This window comes from Aulonocara stuartgranti, assembly GCF_965226115.1.
Source record: "Aulonocara stuartgranti genome assembly, chromosome: 12".
NCBI lineage: Eukaryota > Metazoa > Chordata > Actinopteri > Cichliformes > Cichlidae > Aulonocara > Aulonocara stuartgranti.
In genome coordinates this window covers 12,112,558-12,137,232 of record NC_138948.1, presented here as the reverse complement: position 1 = coordinate 12,137,232, position 24,675 = coordinate 12,112,558, and the positions used below count along the sequence as shown (strand labels likewise).

At 38.4% G+C, this 24,675-nt stretch overlaps 1 protein-coding gene across 7 annotated transcripts in view; it reads left to right on the top strand.

Annotated features, from left to right (window-relative positions):
- The window catches only part of slc23a2 (solute carrier family 23 member 2), a 37,857-nt gene that overhangs the window by 8,644 nt on the left and 4,538 nt on the right, over positions 1 to 24,675 (top strand). For 2 of the 7 annotated variants that reach the window (XM_082555412.1, XM_082555413.1), the window contains exons 2-15: positions 7,106 to 7,154; positions 9,765 to 9,976; positions 12,499 to 12,597; positions 13,981 to 14,097; positions 15,041 to 15,198; positions 20,189 to 20,277; positions 20,421 to 20,488; positions 21,358 to 21,539; positions 22,491 to 22,611; positions 23,296 to 23,452; positions 23,590 to 23,737; positions 23,857 to 23,962; positions 24,077 to 24,344; positions 24,565 to 24,660. In XM_082555412.1, coding sequence (XP_082411538.1) covers positions 7,106 to 7,154; positions 9,765 to 9,976; positions 12,499 to 12,597; positions 13,981 to 14,097; positions 15,041 to 15,198; positions 20,189 to 20,277; positions 20,421 to 20,488; positions 21,358 to 21,539; positions 22,491 to 22,611; positions 23,296 to 23,452; positions 23,590 to 23,737; positions 23,857 to 23,962; positions 24,077 to 24,344; positions 24,565 to 24,660 — 1,870 coding nt within the window. Of the gene's footprint in view, positions 1 to 7,105; positions 7,155 to 9,761; positions 9,977 to 12,498; positions 12,598 to 13,980; positions 14,098 to 15,040; positions 15,199 to 20,188; positions 20,278 to 20,420; positions 20,489 to 21,357; positions 21,540 to 22,490; positions 22,612 to 23,295; positions 23,453 to 23,589; positions 23,738 to 23,856; positions 23,963 to 24,076; positions 24,345 to 24,564; positions 24,661 to 24,675 lie in introns of all 7 variants that reach the window. The other 5 variants (XM_082555410.1, XM_082555411.1, XM_082555414.1 and 2 more) reach the window with 3 other exon arrangements.

Genomic DNA, 24,675 nt, shown 5'->3' with positions numbered 1-24,675 from the left:
AAATGTGTCAGGCCACAGCCAGTTTTTTTTCATCTTTTTTTTTTTTGTTGTTGTAAAGTGTTGTAATGAACTTCAGTTACATTTTCTTTGCGATGACCCACTTTTATTGAAATTGTATAACTTTCTGTAAAAACCCAGGTCATGCATTTTTATTTATTTTTTCAAAGCTGATTATGAAACTGTACAGTTGGCCAAACTAAGGTAATTGGTCCCTACTGTTATGAGCAGGTGAAACTGGTTGTCCTACTGTGAGGTCCAGCAAGACTCTGGCTCAAGTAGACTTAAAGGATTGCATCACCTTTTAAGCAACAAGGGATGCATTTAGTTTTTAATCGCTGCAGGGCTTGGTGGGAAAAATGCCTGAGGCTGTAGGAGGTGGAATGACCTATAAGCAAAGTGTACTGTTACAGTAACAAATCTGTTCATATGCTGCTGGTGGCATGCTGTGTGGGTGTAGGTGATGCTTTGAGAACAGGATGAAAATGCAATTAAATGGGGAACATCTCCTGATCTAAATGTTATTGTCTGTCCTGCTTGTTGGTTTGTTTTTAACTGGTGAATCCAAATTAACCCACTTCCCTTACAATTCTCATGAACAGGGAAATTAGAAACACTTTTTTCCTTTTTTTTTCTCACTTCCTCATCAGCTGAAAGTTTACAGCAACTTGAAATAGTGGTGTTCTCCGTGAGGTTACTATCTGCTTGAATAGAGGAAAAAAGAAGAGGTAATCATATTTTAGACCAGAAAAAACCCACAAAACTACATACAACACACAAAAAGAGCGAGTCATCTATATGACAGGAAGTATCCCAGCAGCCTCTGGGTAACTTGAGGTCTGATGAGGCGAGTGTTAACAGCTGAAGAGCCATGCTGGTGTAGCATGAAATGCCCTGCTCCCCTGTCGCACCAAGAGATAAAAGTAAAAAGGTAAGCTCACTGCGCTTCCTGAACCAGCAAACAGGTCCAGGTTTCAAACGAAACCTGAAATGGTTTTGTTTGAAACACTTACCTTTGTAACACTTACCTTTCATCATGTGTTAATTTTTGTGGTTGTCAGTTGAGGGTTTTTTTCCAATTTTGTGACTCATCAAACTCTGATCATCAGTCAAACCTGCTTATTAAACGCACTGTTTATGTTGATCAGTTTTGGAGTATTTACAGCCATGTTGTCCTTGTTACTCTACTGTTGAGGGATCTCTGTGTCTACTAAACTCTGGTTAACTTGCTGCCAGTGGAGCAATGTAAACATGTCCTTGCAGTCTCTTTGCAGTCCTCACCCCCTCCCTCATAGTGAAATCAGAACTGTTCACGTGTACCCTGTCATGTAAGGTTTTGCCTGGCACCTCATTGCCTCATGACCACATGCGTGCATATTTTGTAAGTAGTGAACGCTCTAGAACATGTGGTGAACAAAACCAGTAATCAAACCTTTGCTGGAGCATTTTTGCTTTAGAAATGCACTGTAGCAATTAGGGTTAGGCATTTCAAGCAAAAGAATTTGTACTATACATGGAATTTTAAATGGGACCTATTTGGGTGTTCAGGCATTGGTCTCCAATGCTTGGGAGCTAAATCCATCTTTTTATAAAATTTCAGGTTAAAATAAGAAATTATGATTCACTCAAACTCATAATGTAAAGAAAGAATGGCAGTAGCCTCTGTTCAGCCTCTGTTTATCTATCTTACACACTCGACCAGTCAACAAAAAAGTTAAAAATAAAAAAATGTCTCTTCCAGCGAACATTAAAAAAAACCCTCAGGCGTAAAGTTAAGTCTTTTGTGTGATTTGGTGCATCTCGAATGAATGAATGAATGAATGAATGAATTATTCAGAAAGTAGCTATATTAATACTGAAACAAACAAAAGAAGGTAAAATATTCCCTCCAAACAAAGTTTTATAAATTCTTTGACAGGAAAATCCGCATGTTTATCAGGTTTTAGCAGTGTGTGGAGGTGGTTAACAATATTACCAGCGGTGTTGAAGACGCGTTCTGAAGGTGTGCTTGTGGCTGGTATACACAGATATTTCCGTGCCATGTGTGACATCAGTGGGAAACGTTCTTCATGCATTTTCCACAAAGCCAGTGTATCATCTTCTCCATCTACGACCTCCTCGCTGAGGTATCAGTCCATTTCTGTCTGCACCTTCTCCTCCAGTGTGCAATTTGGCAATTAGTTCATCCTTGTTTGGACTTCTTCTGTGTTCTAAATGCTCAAATCAGTCCATGCATGATTATATTGCTCCGGCCATCAAAAAGTCTGCACATTTTCGAATATATCGACTATCGTCGGTTATTGGACTGACGATTGTTGGTTGGAATATTTTTACATATTGCCCAACTTTAATTGTTATTTCCTCCTGCACACTTTTGCCTACTACTACCATCTGCCATGATCTTTTCAACATTGCAGGGCAACTTAGGCAAACAGCACAAATGTAGCTAAGATGGTTCTACATCATAGCCTCTTCAATATAAAACCTGTTGTTGTTTAACAAAATAATAAAGCTACAATGGAGCCTCTACAATCATACAGTTAAGCTCTGCTTGTCAGACCTGTTGATAAGGAAACTAGATTTGTAGCAACACATGACATCTAAAGACTCACGGTCCCCGTATACTCACTCTTGTACACTCTGCTCCATGCGTCTCATACATATGCAAAGCATGGACAAGACAGGTAAACTTAAGATGGCATTATTCAAGTTGACATGCACTTCCTTTACTGTGTTATAAAAAGATACAAATGCATGTTCATTATAAATTTTATCCGCTGGACAAGTGAGGCACAGTTGTATATACAAATGAAAGTAGTCCCCTGTTCTTTATCTTCATATACATAACTAACTTTAAATAATAAAGCATGAAAATATATATATATTTTTTTTTAATGGAAGGAACTTGTAAGTATCCAGTTCTGATGAGTAGAGGTGAGTTTTTAAGTGTGTAAAAGACCTAAAAACTAAAGCGCTCTGGGTGCTTGAGTAGCAAAGGGCTATACAAGAACCAGTCCATTTAGCAAGTCAGAAAGACTTTGAACTTTAACTTCATTTTCTTCACTTTAAAATTTTTTGCAGCTTTATTTTTCCTGGTACCAGATACTTTCACAGCAGCTTAAGTTTGACATGATAATGACATTTTTTTTTTTTCTTTATTAAGCTTGAGAAACGGTGGAGCTTTGCAGCGTTGTACATGACTGTACATTTTGCATTGTGAAACTTTGGATTCATGATAACATGACAACTACAAAAGACGTTCTTGCGCTTCACATTGCAGGAAGATTACAAAACCAGACAAACAGCATTTACATTTAATAGATCATATTTTTATAGATTAAAGCAAAAAAGAGTTTCTTAAATTTAACTTCCACATTCTCAAATACAGGACTTTTAATTCTATTAATTCCATTTATTCACATTTGTTTTTTCCCAATCCCATTGGGCAATGAATAGTAGTTTCCAGTTACAGTCCTTATTATGTCTGCTGGCTGTCTTACAGTTGTGGAAATTTTTTCTACTGTGCACCTCCTGTGGTTTTGTTTTCTCTGATTCTGATAGCTTCCTCCAGTATGTAATGCATTTTAAAAACAAAACCTACTGAAGTAGTTACAAGATGTTAAGTAACAAGACTCTGACAACAAAATGCAGATGGGAATATGCGATCATTGCTTGTTTTTCTTTTCTTTTTTTAATAGTTTTTCAGAGAAGGCTTCTTTAGCTTCATTGTTTCATTAGGAGAAAATACGATCAGCTTTGAGGAGATATAACTCTTGTTTTCATTAGCACCTCCCCAGACATGGATTAGAATACACAAAAAAATAACAGAAGTACAGTGCTACTGTTGTCCTTCAACCCACCAGTGCTCACGGAAGGAAATGACAATAAAAAGTAAAAGACTGGCCGATATTGCGTAATAGGATCACAGGAAAAAAATAAAAGGTGTCTCCTTTAATGAGCTAGAGAGTTTACATTGGTACATTTTTTTTTTTTTTAAATTGTATTTAATTTTTTATTTTTTTTTTTATGCTGGGGGAAAGTGGATTGCGGTGAACTTGAAATCTTGTTTCCTTCTAAATGGTTGTTTCAAAGACAGGAACAAGTCTGCAACCACTTGCAGGAGAATTCACATTAGGCAAGTTCATATAAACTACTTTCAGAGTCAGATTTAAAAAAAAAAAAAAATCCCTAAATAGTAATTGTTGCAGGACTGCAATTTAAGTGCCAAATAACACAGGTAAGCAATCGGCTCGTTGCAAATGAGCTGCACTCAACAGCACAGACTGACTCAGATTGACTGGACCGTGTTGGAAATCTGTATACATTTTTTTTTTTTTTTTTAAATTGGATGAATATTATTTGAAAACCTTTGCCAGTCTGTAATAGTTCAATTAAAGTCTTATGTTTGTTTTTTTTTGTTTTTTTGTGTTTCAAACATCTGAAGTCATGCTTTTCTATGAAGTTTATTCAGTTGGTATTTTTAGGAAAAGGGGTTGCTACTTTAAACTGTAATTGTAAAAGCAGCAGTTTTAAGCATTAGTTTAGTGCTTGCTGCTGAACTAAAGACTGAACTGAACTATGCAGTCCTGCAGCAGGCATAATGTCGTCTAGACTTTGAGCCCCAGATTAACATCTGGAGGGGATGGTCCTCATACACATGTGCATGCTGTCACATAAATTGGAGATGAAAGCGCCAACACAAACATCTGGTGTGGAAACGAACAACATGGCACAGGCCTGCAGTGGATCTGCAGATCGAGTTACCATGGTTATAGATCCTTCAAATGTCCAGCAGCTTGTGTATTTTGGGATGATTTAAAATAACCACAACAGTTGTCTTTGTTCCCTCTTGTCTCACTCTTTCTTCGCTGCTTTCCCATCTCTCTAATATCGTCTCTCTTACAAACATGAATACTTTCCCTGTTTTTGTCCTGTTATGTTTGCTTTTACATAATGTGACATTTCATGATTATAAAACTGCAGATTTTGATTTTGTTGTGTAATGGCATATACTCAGTTTCAGTTCTCTCCTCTCTCGCTCCAGTTCCCCATGTTTTTGTGGTGGGGGTGGGATGAGGGAACGACACAGATTTCCGATCATCACCGGCAGACAGGCTACTGGGATACTTTCTATTCTATTCCACATCTCAGAGATGATTCACAGCACTGAGAGAGTCATAGGCTAGGCAGCACTGAGCTTAATTAAGTGCCATCATTTCTTGTGTTGTATGTAGTATTCATTGCTTAGATTAATAACTCATCATGTGACAATATTAAGGGACAGTGGTTTAGTATGATGTTCTTATTTTTGTAGTTATGGCAGGGATTTCTGTGATAACACTGAGCTAATATTTTGCATAGAGGAAATTTGTCTTGCCCACAGATTTTAAACAGAGCCAAACAAAATCACTAGTAGCTTTTAGTAAAATGATTTAATGGAACACTTTGCTTATCACATGGCAGGAAAATGCACAGATATGAGAATCACTGCCTTATTGATTATGCTTACTTGAGTAGTCTCCCCTTGGAAGGCTGATGCTGATACAGGAAAAACACTCTTCATTAGACATATGTTCTGTTTTGAGCCAATGAGTATTCTAGCCCATTTTTCAAAAAATCTCTGTAAACTTTAGGTATGATTATGTGGGGAAAATCCCGTTAGCTTGTCAGTTTCTGAAATATTAAGATCAGCCTGTCTGGCACGAACAAGCGTGCAACGTCCAAAACCACTTATGCAACTCACCATTGTGATGTTCATTCTAAACTTCAGCAAGTCGTCTTGACGACGTGTACATGCCTAAATGCAATGAGTTGCTGTAATGTGATTGGTGGATTAGATATTTGATAACAAACAGTTGAACGGGTTTACCTAACAAAATGTTGATAAATAATTGAGTGTAAGTGTCTAGTGAAGATTTAAACTTGGTAATAATTAGCAAGAGAAAAAATAAAGGCAGAGCTGCAGGGTAAAGAGTGTTAAAGGAGCTGAATGAATTGCTTTTGCGAAGTTTATTGTTGAGCCTTCCTGTCATGTTAAGTCACAGCCTAAAGTAGAGGTAAAAATTAAGAAGCAAATGATCGAATCCATCATCATATGCCTCAAAGATTGGCAGTGATAAAAGGAACTGATAATGGTGACAAATGGTTGTATGATGCAAAACAATTACTTCAAGCTCCTGATGGGAACACTTGACTCACATGTAAGATTTATTTATTTTTATTTCTCTCCTGTAGTGTTTCTATTCTGTGCTCACTCGTATAAAACTGTTTTATTCACAATGGAAACCTTTCTTTGTTTTCACAGGAATAAGGTAATTAATAGATAATTAGACTTATAAGCGGAGTTAAAAATGGCCTCAGTATCAGAAACAAATTGATATCCATCCATAATTTCAAGTGCGATTCAAGTGTTTAAGTAGAAGGCCTCCACAATAACAAATGCCCACCATTAATGAAATCTAAGCCCCTGGTTAAAAATTGATGACTCTGAAATGAAAATCAACATGCCAAGAAGAATGAGGAGTGCTGCCACATTTGGTGATATTGTCTTTCAGTTATTACCTATAAGAATAACAGAATTACTTGCCTTATTGTCTCTGTACGACTTAGATCTTTTTGAGTCATTTAGCAGAGGCGATAGAGATTTTTGTTCTACAATTTAAATTACAATCTGGTCCTAACTCTTTAAAACTTGTCTGACTAGTTTGAGATGGCTTTTACATGCAATTATGAGTGTGCTTAAAGTGTCTTTAAAGTTCAGCTGGGCCCTCACTTTTCTCATAAGACCAATTTAAGGTGCTTAAGACATGCACTTGTTGAAGAGCCAGAAGGCTTGCAATACTCTACAGCTCTTGCCGCCTTCCTGAAACCATGTTTCAGCTGAGAGTCTGAATTACAATCGGCACATCAGTCACACGGTAATAACTCTTGCTTGTGATTAAATGCTATCTGTCAAATTAACTTATGTCTCACCTCCCTCCTCCTCCTCCTTATCCTTGACCCTTTTGTGTCTCTCTGTGCTTCCTCCCCCTCTTCTCCCCCCCCCCTCCCCTCACGTCCTCTCTTATACTGCCTCCTCCTTTCCCCTTCTCTTGCTCCTTCCACACAGATGCTCCCAACCGCCCAGCTTGGCAGGAGTGATGGGATGTGTCATCTAGGTATTACAACTGTCCCAACATCTTACACTGCAAGCAGGAATATGACTGGGTGGGAGAGGATATTTTGGGAGGGCTTTAGGTTGAAAATGTCAAAAACTGAAAAATGCAACAAAATCCAACACAGACGATGAGCCGCAACAAAAATGGGATTCGCAAGCAACGTGGACAGCTGCTGACATTTGATAACAGTTTAAAGATTAAAAATGTAAGCATGTAGTTTTTCGTAGAGCAAATGGTTGGAAAACTATATCTGGCTTCAGTAAACTGAGACCAGTATCACAATATGAGTGTCTGCATCTTTCCGTACCATGATACTCCTGCAGAGCTGTTAAAACGTATTAGAATTCCAGATCATTCAGTAACGAGCAAACGGGAAATGCATCAAAATAATTGTTTTAGTTCATACTCCAGTCAAGATCTAGTGATCAGAAATGATTTAACTTTAAAAAAATAATGTGGTACTTGATATTAAAATGTTTTTGAAAATCTTAACATATGCAAAATACAAATTTGAGGTTTTCTTTTCCGAGTGTAGCCATTTAGAAATATACAAAAGGCAGTCACCAGGATGCTCATGCCAGTAGTACTGTCTTCTAGATAGCGATGAGATGGAAAAGTACAAGTTCAATGAAAATTTGCTTTCCAGCCATCATTTTTGAGACCAAAGTGGTACTGAAGAGTCTATTAAACATATTTTGTGTAGAAAGTGGGGATAAAGGCCGTGGAAAAGGATGAAAGGTCTAGTCAAACATTCTTGATTAAGCGACACGTATACCTTAGCTTGTGACAGATGTCAGCGAGGACTGGTTTCTTTAAAAGTGCAGTTAGAGGGATCAACCAAGCCATAAAAAAAACCTTTGGTTTCTAGTAATTATAGCATGTCTCTCCTCCTTAACAGTGACAAATACAGCTGCAGTCATGCAATATCACTTCACTGAAGTTTAAAAAGCTGTAACAAACTACAAAAATAACAACTGGTGACATAAACCACACTTACAAAAAGTGCTGGTGGTTATATTTTCTTTCCTGTGTGGAGATCTTCACTTCCTGCATTGGCAATCATTTATCAGAGTATTTATCAGATGTATACAGCAGTTTTCACTCAGTGAGAATTTGTCCGTGTGCTCATTAATACAGCTGTCCTAATGAACGTCACTATTATTATTTTTGTTCAGTTATTTAGACGTGTAAATATGCATCTGGAATTTGTTTCTAGTTTATCACATTGGAAACCTATGCTTACATCTGTGTACATCTGGGACATTTATGTAATTTCTATATGTTTGCGTGCGTTATTGTCACAACAAGACAGTTCATGCATATTAATTAAAATTCTACACAGGCAGGAGCACCACACCAGGGACATGTGAATACATGAACACCTGGCTTTTGGATGATAGGTCACATGTAAAATACTCGCAGCATTTTATCCTCTAGGGATGTGTCAGTTGACCACAAAAGGCACAGTTTAAATTTGTAAACCAGTTTAGGCATAAACAAAAAGAGATCAAAACAGAAATGACATTGATTTAAAAAAAATAGTACGTCTTATGCACCATGCCTGCTAAAACTCCTTCTCTTTCTGCCTCCTGCATCATCGCACAGTGATCTTTGTTCCTGTTGTTATCAAATACTATTTTTCTTTTAATGGGCTCTCCTCTTTGTGCCTTTTTTTGTTTGTCAAAGACCTGTTTGCAGCATGGATTACTGATTGACATGTATCCCTTGTTAGTTCACAAGTTATCTGGTTATTGATAATTTGTGCAGGCTGTTTTGATTAAGGCAGATTAAGATGACCGTTTTCTTAATATAGTGAAAAATGATCTGTATAATGACCAGAGCGGTGTTTCTTGGGTTGTTTTTGTTTGACTAACAAAACATTAAGGTATTATATAATCAAGACTTGGTTAACTTTTCACATATGAATGTAAAAGCAAGCAAAAAAAACAAAACAAAGTGAATTGTAGGAAAAAAATATTCTGTCAACTAGACAGAAAACCAATCACACTGATAAACTTTCTGTTAGATCCACAAAGTTCAAAAGGAGTAATATTTGTGTCTTCTGGATTTTTTAAAAGTAGCTTTGGACCTGGAATTACTTTCAAAATCCATAAATGTGAACAGTTACATGCTGATTTCTAGACCTGTGAGTAGTTTTCACTTCCCAAATCTTCTGTGAACTCTCTATCAGGATGTAAACAGATTATATAGCTCCAATAAGCGGATCTTACTTAATTAGAACTATGTCATAATTATTTCTTGTACTTTTACAAAACTTCTTAACTTTGTCTTGGTTCTTCAAAAGACACCAGGTATCAATAATGCAGATCTTGAAGTGAAAAAGCAATATCTTAGCTAGTTAAATATGTATTGAACAATGGCTCATGATCCCTTAATGAACAGTTCAATTTAATTGTGTTTATGCTGTTGCTTTATTATTGTGAATCACACTAAGAATAAAAAAAAAAAACAAAGTCTGAGAATTTAATATATTCCACCAGAAATTTTGACCCATCATCCCCTGCAGTGCCCTGATTTTATCACAGGAATGTTGCCCTTGTAAATAAATCAAATATTAATCCCTCCTTATCTGTCTCATTTTCTAAGCAGAAGAGGCACTCCTAGACGATGTAATCACCCTGAAGGATTCATCTGAAACCACACCACAACAAGACCAAGGAGTAACAGAGAACGAGAAAGAAGACGAAGACACAAGCATGGGCGTGGGGAAGAACACCACCTCCAAATCGATGGACAGCAGCAGTGAAGCAGGAAAATATGAAGAGGAGTGCAAACATGGGGCAAATTTCTACCCAATTCCGGTACATACAACCATAAATAAAATGTTCCCACAGAGACCACAGCCACACCTAAAGCATGCTTGTATAATGAAGACAAAGACAGGGGTTTGCACATAGTTGGGATTGTCCTACATCTCCTCACATTACTCTTTTCTGACTCACGCAATCATATTTGGCATTGCTTTTTGCCTGGAATGTGTTGGAGCAGACAGTCGCACACGAACCTCTTACTTCATGGTCACTTAATGCATGCTGCAGCCAATACTTTTTCCATCCGTTTCCTCTGTTTGTCCTCTTGGCACCAGGCCGCTGCCTTATGTAGGTCAGTGGGCAAAATCACAACAGAGACATTTATCAAATCTGATTTCCTCCACACAAATATGCTTGTTAATTCTTATAGCTCCATTAAATTAAAACATAGCATGTTTTAAGAGATTCTTTTTCATACGTGTTTTACTTCTTGCAGGAGATTTGCCCATGTTCTGTGCTGACAAGAGAAGCTATTATGCTCCTTTAAGTTTATATTTTTGGTCTACTAGAATTGCGTTGCATGATTCAAAGATTAAAATAATTCTTATTTATCTTACACTCTATCTTACTGAAGCCCTTAATAAAAGCCATTTGGGATTCTTTAACACTAAGCCAACTGATTGACTGCCCCTTACAATTAGGAGAGTGTGGACTGTTGTGCTCAGTCTGTGCTCGGTCTGTGCAGCAGAGATAACCATCTTCCAGATATCTGCAGTTGCTAATCCTGCACAGCCAAGAGAACGAAACTGTCGAAATCAGAGCGTTTAGAATAGTATGAAGTATGAACTTTTGCCTTGAGATGAATACTTGCACATACACTGTCTTTTAGACCCTGTTTCTTCTAGACTACTTAAAGAACACCTACCGTTAATTAATGCTTCATCTTAAATATGACCAACTTTTATTAGTGAAAATTACAAATGATTTTCTTATGGCCACTTCTCACAGTAAGGTTTATTATAGAGTTACCACCTGTATCTGGTTTTGGACCAGGGTAGATCCTCGACATGCGCAGGGATCAGGTCATGAGGTCTGGGGACTGGCCAAGATCCCCTTGAGGCGTCTTAAGACTGGAGAGGAGAGAGACATTTGGACTACCTATATGTTAGCATGTTGGTCCCATAACAAGGCCCCAGGTAACAGAAGGACTGACTATTTATAATTATCATCATCTTTATTTATAAAGCACTTTAAAACAACCACAGCTGACGTAAAGTGCTGTACATTGGAACTAAATCATAAAATTACATAAGATATAAATATAAGTAAAATAATTTGTAACTTGTAAGAAACCCCATGTGCTCTCCATTATTTGCACAGCTTTGCAGATTAAGTTTCACATACAGCACGAGTTAAAAATGAACCCAGCCTGTCCTACATGCAATATAAAATGACTGTTTACAGTTAACAATATCCATATTGTTTCCATACAGTCTAAAAGTGTTCACATTGAATAAGGTACTTTTTCATTTTAGAAAAAGTCTTAGTTGTATTAGCAGAATCTTTTTTCCCCTAAAGCAACTCTAATTTGGCACTTCTCCAGAATATTTCCATATAATGAAAAAATTAAAAACAAAACAAAAAACACACAAAAAAGAACCTGAAATTTCCTTCAGGAACTGGTGAAGATTTAAATAGTGCTAGCAAACATCCTTTCATGTCCTAAAAGAGGGGGGAAAACATGAAATTAATTTTCATGTGGCTTCTTAATACCCTTAAATGTTTAAATAATCAGGTGACACAGGTTAAGCAAGGTATAAACTACGATAAATCCTCCCATAGAGCTTTGAGGGTGACCATGGAGCCAGCTGGTTTCCTGTTAGAAACTTAGATAAGCTTTGTTCCCTCTTTAAAAGAATTTTCTCTGGAGGCATTTACTGAAGCTGTTCAGTGGAACACAAAGGGAAATAAAACATGAGCCTGACATTTTGTGTGCATTTAATTGTCCTGGTGATCTGACATGTTTCCCTGATAACCTTCAATATCCACTCCACCGCTCAGAGTTTAATCTGGAGGCCTATGCATGCCATATGTTTGCATGTGAGGACTGTAGAGTAAAAACTCTGGGTTTGGTGGGCACATTTGCATACACTCCTGACTATGCAAACTACTGCTTTCTCTCCTCCTCGTTGCTGATTGTTCTTAACCTAAATGCTGTGACAAATGCAGCAAAGCCGCACTCTCGTACATAAACCTCAAATGCATATTCAATTATTGAAATTTGTTTGAATGGTTACAAGTTTGCATACTGTAGGAAGCACATGTCCATGTCCAGGGGACATAAGTGCATCCGGCCTTCCACACTGCGTAACATATAGACTGGCGCACACACACAAATATTGACATTGCTTCAGCTTGCATGTTGGCACGCTGACAAAACCTACATTGAAAGCGAAAGGTATGAGCATTGCGCCAAACCTGCTTTTGAGAAACTGTGATTTTTGTTTTTTCCTGCATGCTCTGGCAAATTGGGATAGTAAAATGTTGACGTGAAACTCTTTGTATTTGTTTAGGTGGTGGTAAATGGAGTCAGCGGCGCCAGTGGTGACCAGGACACTGAGAACACAGAGCTGATGGCCATCTACACTAAAGATAATCAAGGAGGCGAAAAGGTAACTTAGGAGTAAAAACCGTCAAAGTGAATTCCTCATGAGTTTTTGTAGTCATCTTAAAGGATGTTTTTGAAAGAGCCAAGTCACTATTTTGGCACAATGACTCAAAAAGCGTACTCATAAAGTGCTTTTGTTGACTCTGTGGGTTTTTTTTTTTTTTGGTTTTTTTTTGTTTTTTGTTAGCAGCGCTCAGCAAAACAATTTCAGTGATTTCCTTTTTTCCCCCCAACTCATCTTTCACCTACATACTTGAGATTGTTATCAAAGACTGATTTATTAATAATAAAGCAAACAGCCCTCAATGCTCCACTGGTCTAAAGACCTAGTGATGTCTCTGTGATGTGTAGCAAAGTTTGCTTTGTTTCTTTAAAAATCACATCCAGTAAGTTTTAATAGATGCTTTTCACCTTTTGTTTTGAGACAACAAAAATAAGTAAGCAAAGTTTTTATCTATTCTAAAAATGCTGACCTTAAATGTTATTGAAAAGGGGTATGCAAATCTTAAAGAAGTTTTTATTTCTCTAAAATGTTCTTCCCATAAAAGGCTGAATTTGCACTGATGCCGTAGCTACAGGATGTAGATCAGGGAATGTATACCCATGTCTTACATTGTTTATAAAAACAAGCCAAAGTGAGCTATGACCTCCATTTTTTTTTTTTTAACAGTAAGTGGCAATCATGAAGCTTAAAACCTGTAATTATGATAAGTATCCATTCATGGGTTTTCCCTGAAAACAAAAGCCATATCATTATAAGTAAAACCCTTTCATGTGATTCACTATTTATAGTATAAACTTCTGCTGTAAACATGCTGTTGTTTTCAATTCTAATCTCCAAAGTAGAAGTTAGAAAAATTATGTTTTGTTGTTCTGTTTTCCTGGTTTATTTTTGTTTACATAAAAACTTTAACCTCATTGTAGTACAGAAAGATGCTGATGAGATATTTAGTAGAAAAGACCAACTCATCAGAATGACTCCTTATCTTCCTCTGTGGTTCTCTGCTCTCAATGTCACCATGACACTGCACTTTTCTGTAAGACAGAAATTTACCTCTGGTATTTTTCCATTCATAAAATTCCACAGATCGGCTCAGACATGTTCCACTGACGTAACATTATTTTCCAGTACATGTCATATAGCATGCATGTAAAGAGAAGTGTAGATTAACAGGATACAGTTTCTTTGTGTTTCATTGTCTGTGTAGAGCTCTGTCTGAGACATTTAACAGAGCTCTCCTCAGATCTGCTCTGACACGTTTCTCTTGCACTAACACAACATGTGGCAGCTATTTTCCTGTACATCCTATGTAAAGTACATGCACTGATGCAAAGGGAAGTGGATTAAAATGATAATAATACTGTTTGTGTTTCATTATGTGTGTAGAGCTCAATGTCTGAGACATTGGACAGTACAGACAGTATTGATGCAAGGAGGTCGGATATGATCTACACCATTGAAGACACCCCACCCTGGTATCTCTGTGTGCTCTTGGGATTACAGGTAAACCTACACATTAAATTGTTTTAACCTCCTAGGACCCTGCGTCCACATATGTGGACATCACATTTTGGGTTATTTAGACCAAAGTACTCAATTTTGCTGTACAGGGGCCTGATATCCACTTACGAGGACATTATACTGCTACTGTTCTATCAAAATTCTAAATGAATATCCTCATATGTGGCTCTCATTTTTCTTAGAAACAAAAATTAAGTAAAAAAAAAAAATCTGGTAATTCTTTGTTTTTACATTCATGAGGACCCAATCAGCCCAACTATCAAAGAGAAATTAAAAATGCATGCTGTGGAAGAGTTTGGGTCTTAGGAGGTTAATATGGACTGAGAATGTCAAATACACACTCTATGATAAGGGTGTGGCAGATGCTTTTTAAGCTATGTTTTATGTCAGTGACGTCTATTTTTTTTTTCCTTCTGTCCTCTTAATCCAACTGTGCTCAGAATATAAATCAGTTTAATAATCTGCCTGTTAAGAATGGTTAGCTGATGCATAAATGCAAATATTAAATTAACTGTTCAGTTCACCTGAGACTTCTTTGTGATTTGCACAGGTAAACAGGCTAAACAGGCTTTTCTTTAGATTTGGGAATTTCCAGGTGGAGCAAGGTGGGAGCGGAACTGGATTGTCCACTCCCGTAGTAGAGAACTGGATGACTGGTACCCTGATTATAAATGGGGAAATAGACTAATCTGTTCTGGGAATATGGTAACCATATAAACAATGCAGATAGTTTCATTTGAGGGTCAAAGACTTCCCATTATATTTTCCACTTATGAGCCTAAAGGAATGATGGTGAGGATCCAAATTATAAAACGAAACATTTGTGCTTTGTTATCGGGGGCTTTTGGGAAGGGGGTGGACTAAATTTCTATAGTAGATGGTGGAAAAAAAACAGGAACGACCTTCTGCCATCTTGTCTTTCCAGCACTACTTGACATGTTTCAGTGGAACCATTGCGGTGCCGTTCCTCCTCTCTGAGGCGATGTGCGTCGGCTTTGATCAGTGGGCAACCAGTCAGCTCATAGGGACCATCTTCTTCTGTGTGGGGATCACTACCCTGCTACAGACCACACTGGGCTGCAGGTATGCACACACACCTCTCTTCCCCCGCTGTCTCTCATCCCTGAGTAACTGTGAGTGTGTTTAGGCGTTACATGAACTGAGTAAATGAATTACATCTTTTTAATTTAGAGCTGCAGATTAGTCCAATTTGCATCCACAAAGATACGCACTACTACATACAAGCTTTATTTATCTTTTACGTGTAGTTTCTATCAAAATATGGATGAGTAGCATTTTAATTTCTCTGCTGTGTTTCTGTAATATTTTATGAAATTGAGACAACATGTGGTTCTTCTATTGCATCACTTCTGGCCAAGCAATGTGAAAAACACGGAAGCAATAACTGATTAACCACGGGCATGTCTTGGTCAGTAGTGACTTTTCCAGGAGGGATGGCCTGTTTACCAGTTTAGATGTGTGGAATGATTCGCTTTGACCCCCTTTCTCAAGAATGTATCGCGTTTTGTCTTCATACTTGTTTTTCTGGAAATACAAAGAATTAAACTCTTCATTTGGTAACGGTCCCTCTGCACTATTTCTACACTTTCTACTTTTGTTTGTTATTTACGACGAACATAAAATCAGACATGCTTAATGTGAGGTATGTTTTGTAATCGGTGATTCACCCTTATTCAGCTCTTAAGGTTATATCACTCCTATCACTTGCCAGAAAATAATGACTGGTATAAAATGTTATCTGTTGTCATGGATATTATCACATCTCTGGGGTCTGTTTTAATGAAAGTTGAGTTATGATGGCAAGAGGTGCTGTTTTTCTTTCATAAAGAAGGAGCAGTTGCGCGAGAGAACCCTGGCTCGTTTTCTTTCTTTCCTTTTTTTTTTTATTATTAAACCTAATCTTTCAATCCTGTTGTGGAAGAGTCTTGGTCTTGTTATCATGCTGCACAGCAGCAGCAACACCGGCCAAATCACCTCACTCATATAAACCCAGACAGTCGCACACACAGGCTGTTCATTTTAACACTGACTCTATGACTTTTACTGATACTTTGATGGAAAGGAAAAAAGTGTGTGAAAGTTATCCTGCCTCCTCCTTTTATTTTATTAACAGACACATAGTGGCTTAAAAATCAGCACCTTGTAGAAAAAGATATACACTCATCACATTACATGTGGTCACCTGTAAATCTCTAATCAGACAATCACATTAAGGATGCAGTTAGTCATCCAAACACAATGAGGAACTGATAACATTCAACCCAGCTGTGTGACTTTGGTGGCAGTTTGGGTATTTCAGAGACTGTCCCTTTACTGGGGTTTTATACACACACACACACACACACACACACACACACACACACACACACACACACACACACACACACACACAAATTTCCAGAAAGGTTTGAGCTGAGAGAAAGTCTCAGGTTACTTGTTAGAACTAAGGTAGGCATGTGAGCATCAACACATCAATCCTTGATGTGCTGTAGCAGTAGAAGGCTACTCTAGAAGCGATACACAAAGGACGATTAGGAAAAATTATGCCTGCTCAGATGGTCGATTTCTGCTGCAACACTTGCATAAGCTCACACACGCGTAAACATGGATCTAACCTATGAGCTGTCAACAAATTAGGCTGCTGCTGGTGATGCGATGGTGTGTGGACCCTTTTTATAGCTTACTTTGAGCCTCTCAAGTCCAGCTGAAGATCATTTAGCACCACAGCTTACCTCAGTGTTGTTGTTGACCCTGTTGTTATCCTATTCACAATAACCATCTTCTAGTGGCTGTTTTTGTCCGGCTAATGCACCTTGTCACGAAGTTCGTATGATCTCAGGCTGTTTGTTTTGAAAGCAACAGTGAGTTTACTTGACTGAAATAGCCTCCCGAGTCACCGGAGTAATCTCAGTGCACTTCTATGAGCTCAAATTGTGGTCATAAATTGTGTGTGTGTGTGTGTGTGTGTGTGAGTGTGTGAGTGAGTGAGAGAGAGAGAGAGAAAAGGTTTTGTGTGTGGACTTGGCCAAAAAAATATGTGTGCAACTCTGCGCTCAAGTTCCAAGTGTGGATTTTGACCCTATTTTTCTTCTTTCAGCTGATTGGTCAATGTCATGTCAATCACAAATGTAACTGTTTAACTGTTGTCCTCCTCTTCTGGGTCTGTACTTTCATTAAAAAAAACGTTTTTAGGGATGAGTCACTGGACAACAGCACAACCCCAAGTAGATTAAACCCTCTGAAACCCTTTTGACAACTAATAAATTAATAGCAACTACAGCTGATACATTTGGCCAGTTCCTCCACTATTAACTGTAATACATGAAACATTAATTGGGGCTGTCATACCTTCAGAAAGTGATTTAGTCCTGAATCGTCACTGATTTGTGCAAGCTGAGCAAACAGCCTTACGTTTATTGGTAATTTTATTAGCCCATTGTCTTGTCCTTTTTTTCCCACAACTTATTTTACAGACAGTTCATGTGGACATATAATGGGTCAATCTGAAAGTGAAGAAGCTGCCCCCTGTTGGACAATGTGGCAAACTATTTCAGACACTCTATACAACTTGCATTTTAACATTTGAGTTTAGTCCTCATTTCCATTTAGATGTTGATATGTTTCTGTGACAGAACAGATCTGGAGACTACAAAACTGACAGCTCTGCAAGGGTTAGTGGTCTCCAACGTCTGAAGACATAGTCTAACAATGTAGTGAAAATATTCTGTGTTTTAGGACCACAACAGTGCTGCATCCCACTTTTCCCATAATGCGTCCCACTAAAATCTGATTGCCTGGTAAATATCTACATCTTTCAGTGTCTGTGCCAATTATCAGCCACAAATGTAATGTCTCAGCATCAGGCTGAGGTTAATATCAGCTTTTGATATCAGCAGAAAAGGACAGATTTTTGTTTTGTTGTTTTTGTTTTTTCGGTTGCTGATTAGTTGTTATAGTTTAAAAAGTAAATTCTGTACTTGCAAAATATTTTTTTCCCCCTGTGAACTGATGAGTTTCTATCAAAATATAAACTTTATCTCCAGTCTTACATGATGCTATAAATGCCAGAAAAAGGATCATTAAATATGTAGATTGTATATGTTTACTGATTGTGTAGTAGAGTGCTCAAAAACATCTAAAACATAAATCACATGCTCAGTTTTTGCTTTTTCATAGAAAAGATGGGGAGGGGGGAGACTGAAACACAGTCTGGTCTTTTTTTTCTTTTTTTTGTTAAGCCCGTCATTGTTGCCATACCAGCAGCTTCCCCTCTCTCAGGCAGTGCTGCCCTGATGTCACAGACGGTGCTTATCTGTCCATCTCTCAGTGGATTCGTTTCTCCAGAGAAATGTCACTGAATGGAAACCACTAAGAGAGGGAGAGGATAAAAGCAGGGGGGAAAGGGAGACAGCAACAGTGTATCTGTAATAGTCATACTCCATCACATCTGGATTGTTTATAATGTACCAGATAACTCCCTAACAATGAAGGAAAAAAAAAAAAGAAAAAATGAAGAAAAAGGCAGATCAGCATGGACAAAAACTGTTATTCTAGGCTGATTATTTATGCATATCCCAGCCCATCAGTCCTCTGGGCCTCTCTCTGTTCATTAGAATGTCATGTTGGTGCTCAACATTTAAATATTTCTTCACCTGACTATTTCTCTAACTGCATGTTCAAACCTGTTAACAAGCCTGGTTACAGACATATTCATCCCTGCTCAGATTTCTTCAGCTATCAAGTGACTGACTCGATCGTATCCACAGTGATAGACTGAATGCAGGACGAGGGGGGGGGAAGGTTTGGAGATGTGTACTGAGGAATGACGCAGAAGAACACGTGCAGAGCTGTAAAGAGGTGGAAAGTGGGTGGGGGTGATATGCAGTGAAGATTTCTGAGTCATCGTGCCAAGTGAGGTCAATCAAAAAGGGCAAAATGCTTTTCCAGGAAAGGTGAAAGTGTCTCTCTTTTTACCCAAAGTGTCCTGCTTGTGTGCACAGCTGCTACCTGCAAACATGAGACTTGTATACACAGAAATGTTTAGTGATTTGTTTTACAGTTACACATTGAAGCACACATGAAGCCTACATGACGAAACAGATTTTAAAAATGAAAAGCAAAGAAAACATTACAGCAATAATGATAAACATGAAAAGGGTAAAAACACGGGGATAAAGTTGAGTTAAAAATATTTTGTTTTATGGAGCCAACCATCAATCTTGAGGCCCACATAAAATTTTCTGGAGTTTTTTCATTGATTTGTATATTTGCACTGACAAGAAGCAGCTGTACATAAAACACTGACTTTTAGTCGAAACAAACAGATGTGCTGCCAATTCATAATTAGCGCTCATGAAATCTCACTTCCTCTTAAGAAACATTTCCTTTTTCCTTCCCACTACCTCTCCTCTTTTTAACTGTCCTTAGATTAGTCAGCAGCAGTCCAGGTGTATTCTCATGCAATACTGTCAGTGATGTTTTTAAAAAATGGAAATCAAGGTCAGGTGGAGCAGCATGTGGGGGAGTACTTGTGAACACATCTAATTTTGGCTCACTGAAACTAAAAATGATACTTGGTCTAGTCTAGTTTTTAATGATTGTACTGCTAGGGTTACAAATCAGAAGTTCTTAATTGAAACCAGATATGACTAAAACCCCCTGAAGTTTGGCAAAAATGTCCCAAATGTGACTAATTTTTAAACAGCCACACTTCCTAAACTATTTCTACAACTTTGATGAAATTTAGCTTATGTGAAGTCTGTTTTTAACTCTTGTCAAAACATTTTATGCAGCTAGTGAAAGTGTTTCACAGCACCTCAGCTAGATGGGGTATCTCACCCTAGACAAGCAGATTTGGCTCCAATTAAATTATGAATTGAGGCTGAATAACCCTGTTTTTAAATTGTGAACTGTCAATAAATACATTTTGAAAAAGGTCATCTTTTTGTTCAGTACATCACAACTAACCCGAAATGGTTCTCTTATTTCTTAAAGAGATGGCTTAGTTGGCTTAAGTGTTTAATATCTAAAGTGAGCTTTTCATGTTTTTCAGGCTTCCTTTGTTTCAGGCCAGTGCTTTCGCCTTTCTCGCACCAGCCAGAGCCATCCTGTCACTGGAGAAATGGAAGTGCAACAACACAGGTGAAGAGAGGACTGTCATCTATCTTTACTTTACAATATATTATATCTCAATGGTCTGGCTGGCTTTCAGTGGGAAAGCCTTGCAAAGATCTGTGATTCGTTGGTTTCTGATTGCTCATCTCCTCGTCTTTTTCCACAAGCAGATATTCCAGCATTAAACGGTACAGAGCTCCTCAACACAGAGCACATTTGGCAGCCCAGGATACGAGAGGTAAGGCAAAGAAACATGCACACGCTCACACATACACTCACTCACACTGTTCCAAACCACATCTTTGTGGGAAGGGGTGACTGACTTTACTGCAGGTTTTCTCTAAATGTTGTTGAACTGCACTTAAATAACACATTTTTGAACAACTAAATTTGAAAAGTATGTCTGTTAAGCTGATGTTTAAAAAGTTGAACATTGTATATATGCTGCTAAAATAGAGACATTACTGTTTTCTATATGTCTGCAGGGTTTGGGTTTGTGTGACACATGCTCTTAATTTGCGTTAACCTTTTGCATTTGCGTAAGCCGGTTGCGTAATTGTTTGTTATGTGACACGTGAATGAGGCGAAACTCGATCAGACTGAATCAGATTGTTGAATGAAGGAACAGACGTTTGATAAAATGTGACAGAGGAGAACAGAAAGACCAGGCAAACAGGATTATCGCTGTCAGTGCTGCCGACTCTGTTACCTTGTGCTATACAATCACAGTGTTTGCTTTTAATTCATAAATTTGAGGGTTTTTATTTAATGCTTAAGTACTGATATGTGCAAGTACAGTGTAAACAGACCTAGTTAATACTAAGCAAACTGACAGTGAGCAGTCTCACAATAGCCTCACGTACAAAACCTTACTTTGTGTTTTGATTTATGAAAATGTTCATTTTGCATGAATCTTGGTAGGTAGGTAGGTAGGTAGGTATGTATATATACACACATCTACGTGTGTGTGTGTGTGTGTGTGTGTGTGTGTGTGTGTGTGTGTGTGTGTGTGTGTGTGTGTGTGTGTGTGTGTGTACATATATGTCAGCTCACGTGTTTCTGCAGAACAGAAATGTATTTATTTATTATTTATTTTTGTTTTGACAGATCCAAGGTGCCATCATTGTGTCATCCATGGTTGAGGTGTGCATTGGCATGCTGGGTCTCCCCGGGATGCTCCTGAAATACATCGGACCTCTGACCATCACTCCCACCGTGGCCCTCATCGGCTTGTCTGGTTTCCAGGCTGCAGGGGAGAGGGCTGGAAAACACTGGGGTATTGCTATGCTGTAAGTATGGACACGCCAATGTGTCCTCAATAACACTGTCTTTAAAAAGACACTATCTAGAGTTTGTTTGTCTATGGGGAAAACATGCCATTGGTAAGTCAAAATTTCGGGTTAGTATCTCAAAAGTTCAAGGTATGTCTGAGTTGAGATGATTCAAAATTTTGACTTACTTGGCAAGTTGGGTTTTTTTTTTAGTTTTTTTTTTTATTTAAATTCTTTGTTTTCAGTTATGGAAACAACATAGTTTTCCTTTTAAATGTTTTCGTCATGATACATTTAGAGGTACATTTAACTTTTTTTTTTTTTTTGACAGCTGGGGTGTAACATTGTGGTGCTTTCCAGTTCCATATAAATTATATTCCTATACTCTACTATAGAAGCGTTGCATGATTTACAGTTTAAATAAAATATCCCTATTTATTTCATACTCAACTTTGGTTCAGTCCATCTGTCCTAGCGTCTCTCCCTTTAAGACAGCTTTCTTCTGATTGGCTGCCCCTCACAGACAGAGGGTTGAAACAACAGGTGGGTGGGTCTTCTCTAGTTAAAGCCAGACCTGAGTGGCTAAGATGACCACACTAAAACTTAATCTAGGAAGCACTTAACCCTGGATCATGTGGGCTGTGAAGCTACAGAGGGCTGATTCATGAAGGATGATGCACTTCATAATGTGACGTTCAGGTGGTGTGACATCAGCTTCTGCTGTGTCATAGCTGTTTACACTGTAGCTCGAGGGCCTCTTCTCTCGCCCACAGGAATTGAGGTATTGTGGCTGTAATTGCAACTAATTTCTTGGGCCGTTAGGATAATTGATTGGCTCTTAAGCCTCTGGAGTCCTTGTCAGACATAGGCAGGACTTAAAGGAATATGTTTGCAGAATTGGTTGTCATGCAGAGAATATGCGGTATAACATGTCACCACTAAACTTAGGAGGATTGGTTCTCTCTGCAGGACTATCTTCTTGGTGCTGCTCTTCTCTCAGTATGCCAGAAATGTTCACTTTCCTCTGCCCATCTACAAAGCCAAGAAGGGCTGGACATCCTATAGGCTCCAGGTCTTCAAAATGTTTCCTGTAAGTACACAACATGCTGTAAGTGCCTGCATACAAACAGTGTCTAGACTTTTTGCTTTCATTCCAATTATTAATATTTTTCTCTCTTGTAAGTCACAAATTATTCAGCAGAGCAAACGTCCGTCTCCCCAGGTTGTCTGAGCACTGTGTAAATCAGTCACTTTCTTCCCCCTGCTGGTGAAGTGATTAAAAACACCATTAAATTATTTATTTGCTGCTCTTATTTTAATTTATACCTTTTTCATGAAACGATCTCAAATTACTTTTATGTCTTTTTATTGGCCTCAGGTCTTATGCTGCAATGCTTTTAAACTAATCATTAAATGATTTTTTTTTCCTAGTCCAAATGTGTAGAATGGTTAGTCCACATGTGAAGTCAGACAGCATGATGTGAACAAAGCTGTATCCAAAGAAGATCCAAACACTCACCTCCTGATGTATTAGTTTATTAGCTTCTAGGATAAACAGGTCTAAGTATAACCAAGGCAAATTTAATTTAATAAACTGATGCATACACCCCAAAAGGTCATGATTTCTTTCACATACTCTGCATATAAACAGATAGCTGGAGAGAAGTAATAAAAACATATACAAAAAGGGTAAAGGGTGTTGTTGTTTTTTTTTCTTCATGTTTTTGATGTTATGTAAAAGTCTGATAAGCTTTTTCTTTTCTCTTTCATGCAGATCATAATGGCCATTCTCATGTCGTGGCTGTTATGTTTCATTTTCACTGTGACCGACGTTTTCCCACCAGATAAGGACAAATACGGTTTCTACGCCCGCACAGACGCACGTCAAGGGATCCTCTTAGTAGCACCATGGTTCAAAATCCCCTACCCCTGTGAGTGTGTTAATGAAGAGGAAGGTCTACAAATTGTATATATGCTGTAGACTGACTATAGAAATATAATATGAAAGTTTAAAGTTGGCATTAAGCATGATGATGGATAAAAATACCAGCATGTTTTACCTCTACAGTCCAGTGGGGCGTTCCCACGGTGACGGCTGCAGGTGTGATCGGTATGATGAGCGCTGTGGTGGCCAGCATCATCGAGTCAATTGGAGATTACTACGCCTGCGCTCGGCTGTCGTGTGCTCCTCCGCCTCCCATCCACGCCATCAACCGGTAACCTTTGTTTTTCCACCTCCTTATTTGCTCTCATACTTCAGTAGTTCGTCACAAACAGCCCAGGCAGTTTACTGTCTGGTCCGAACTATAATTATGATGTTTTTTTGTCTCTGCAGGGGAATATTTATAGAAGGCATTTCCTGTGTGCTGGATGGTCTTTTCGGGACAGGAAATGGCTCTACTTCCTCCAGTCCAAATATAGGCGTCCTGGGAATCACAAAGGTAACACACTATATGTTTTGGGGTTTCTTTTTATTCTTTATTTACTTTTTCTGTATTCATGTTACCTGCTCTTTATTTAAAAAGGTGTTTTAAAAGTCTTAATTGGTTCTCCAGGTGGGCAGCAGGCGTGTAATCCAGTATGGAGCTGCCATGATGCTGCTGCTGGGGCTCGTGGGTAAATTCAGTGCCCTCTTTGCCTCTCTGCCTGACCCAGTCCTGGGAGCGTTGTTCTGCACCCTGTTTGGTATGATTACAGCAGTGGGACTGTCCAACCTGCAGTTTGTCGACCTCAACTCCTCCAGGAACCTCTTTGTCTTGGGCTTCTCGATCTTCTTTGGCCTGATGCTGCCGAACTACCTCAAACAGAACCCACTGGTCACCGGTGAGTGCACGGAAGGGAAATCAAACTTTCAGTCACTCATTTTCACTTTTACAAGGAGCACCAGTAACAGTAGGAGAGTGCTGTGGGTCAGGAAGTAGTTGTTTGTCAATCAGAAGTTCAGTGACTTCTCCAATCCAGAGATTAGATCAGTTTAACTTTGTGTCAGTGCTGTAACTTCAAAAACAAATTGTACTACATTCACGACTTCTGTCTTTCTCAGGCATTGTTGAAATTGACCAAGTGCTAAATGTGCTCCTCACCACTGCAATGTTTGTCGGAGGGTCTGTCGCCTTCATTTTGGACAATACCATCCCTGGTAAGGTTTTTAATT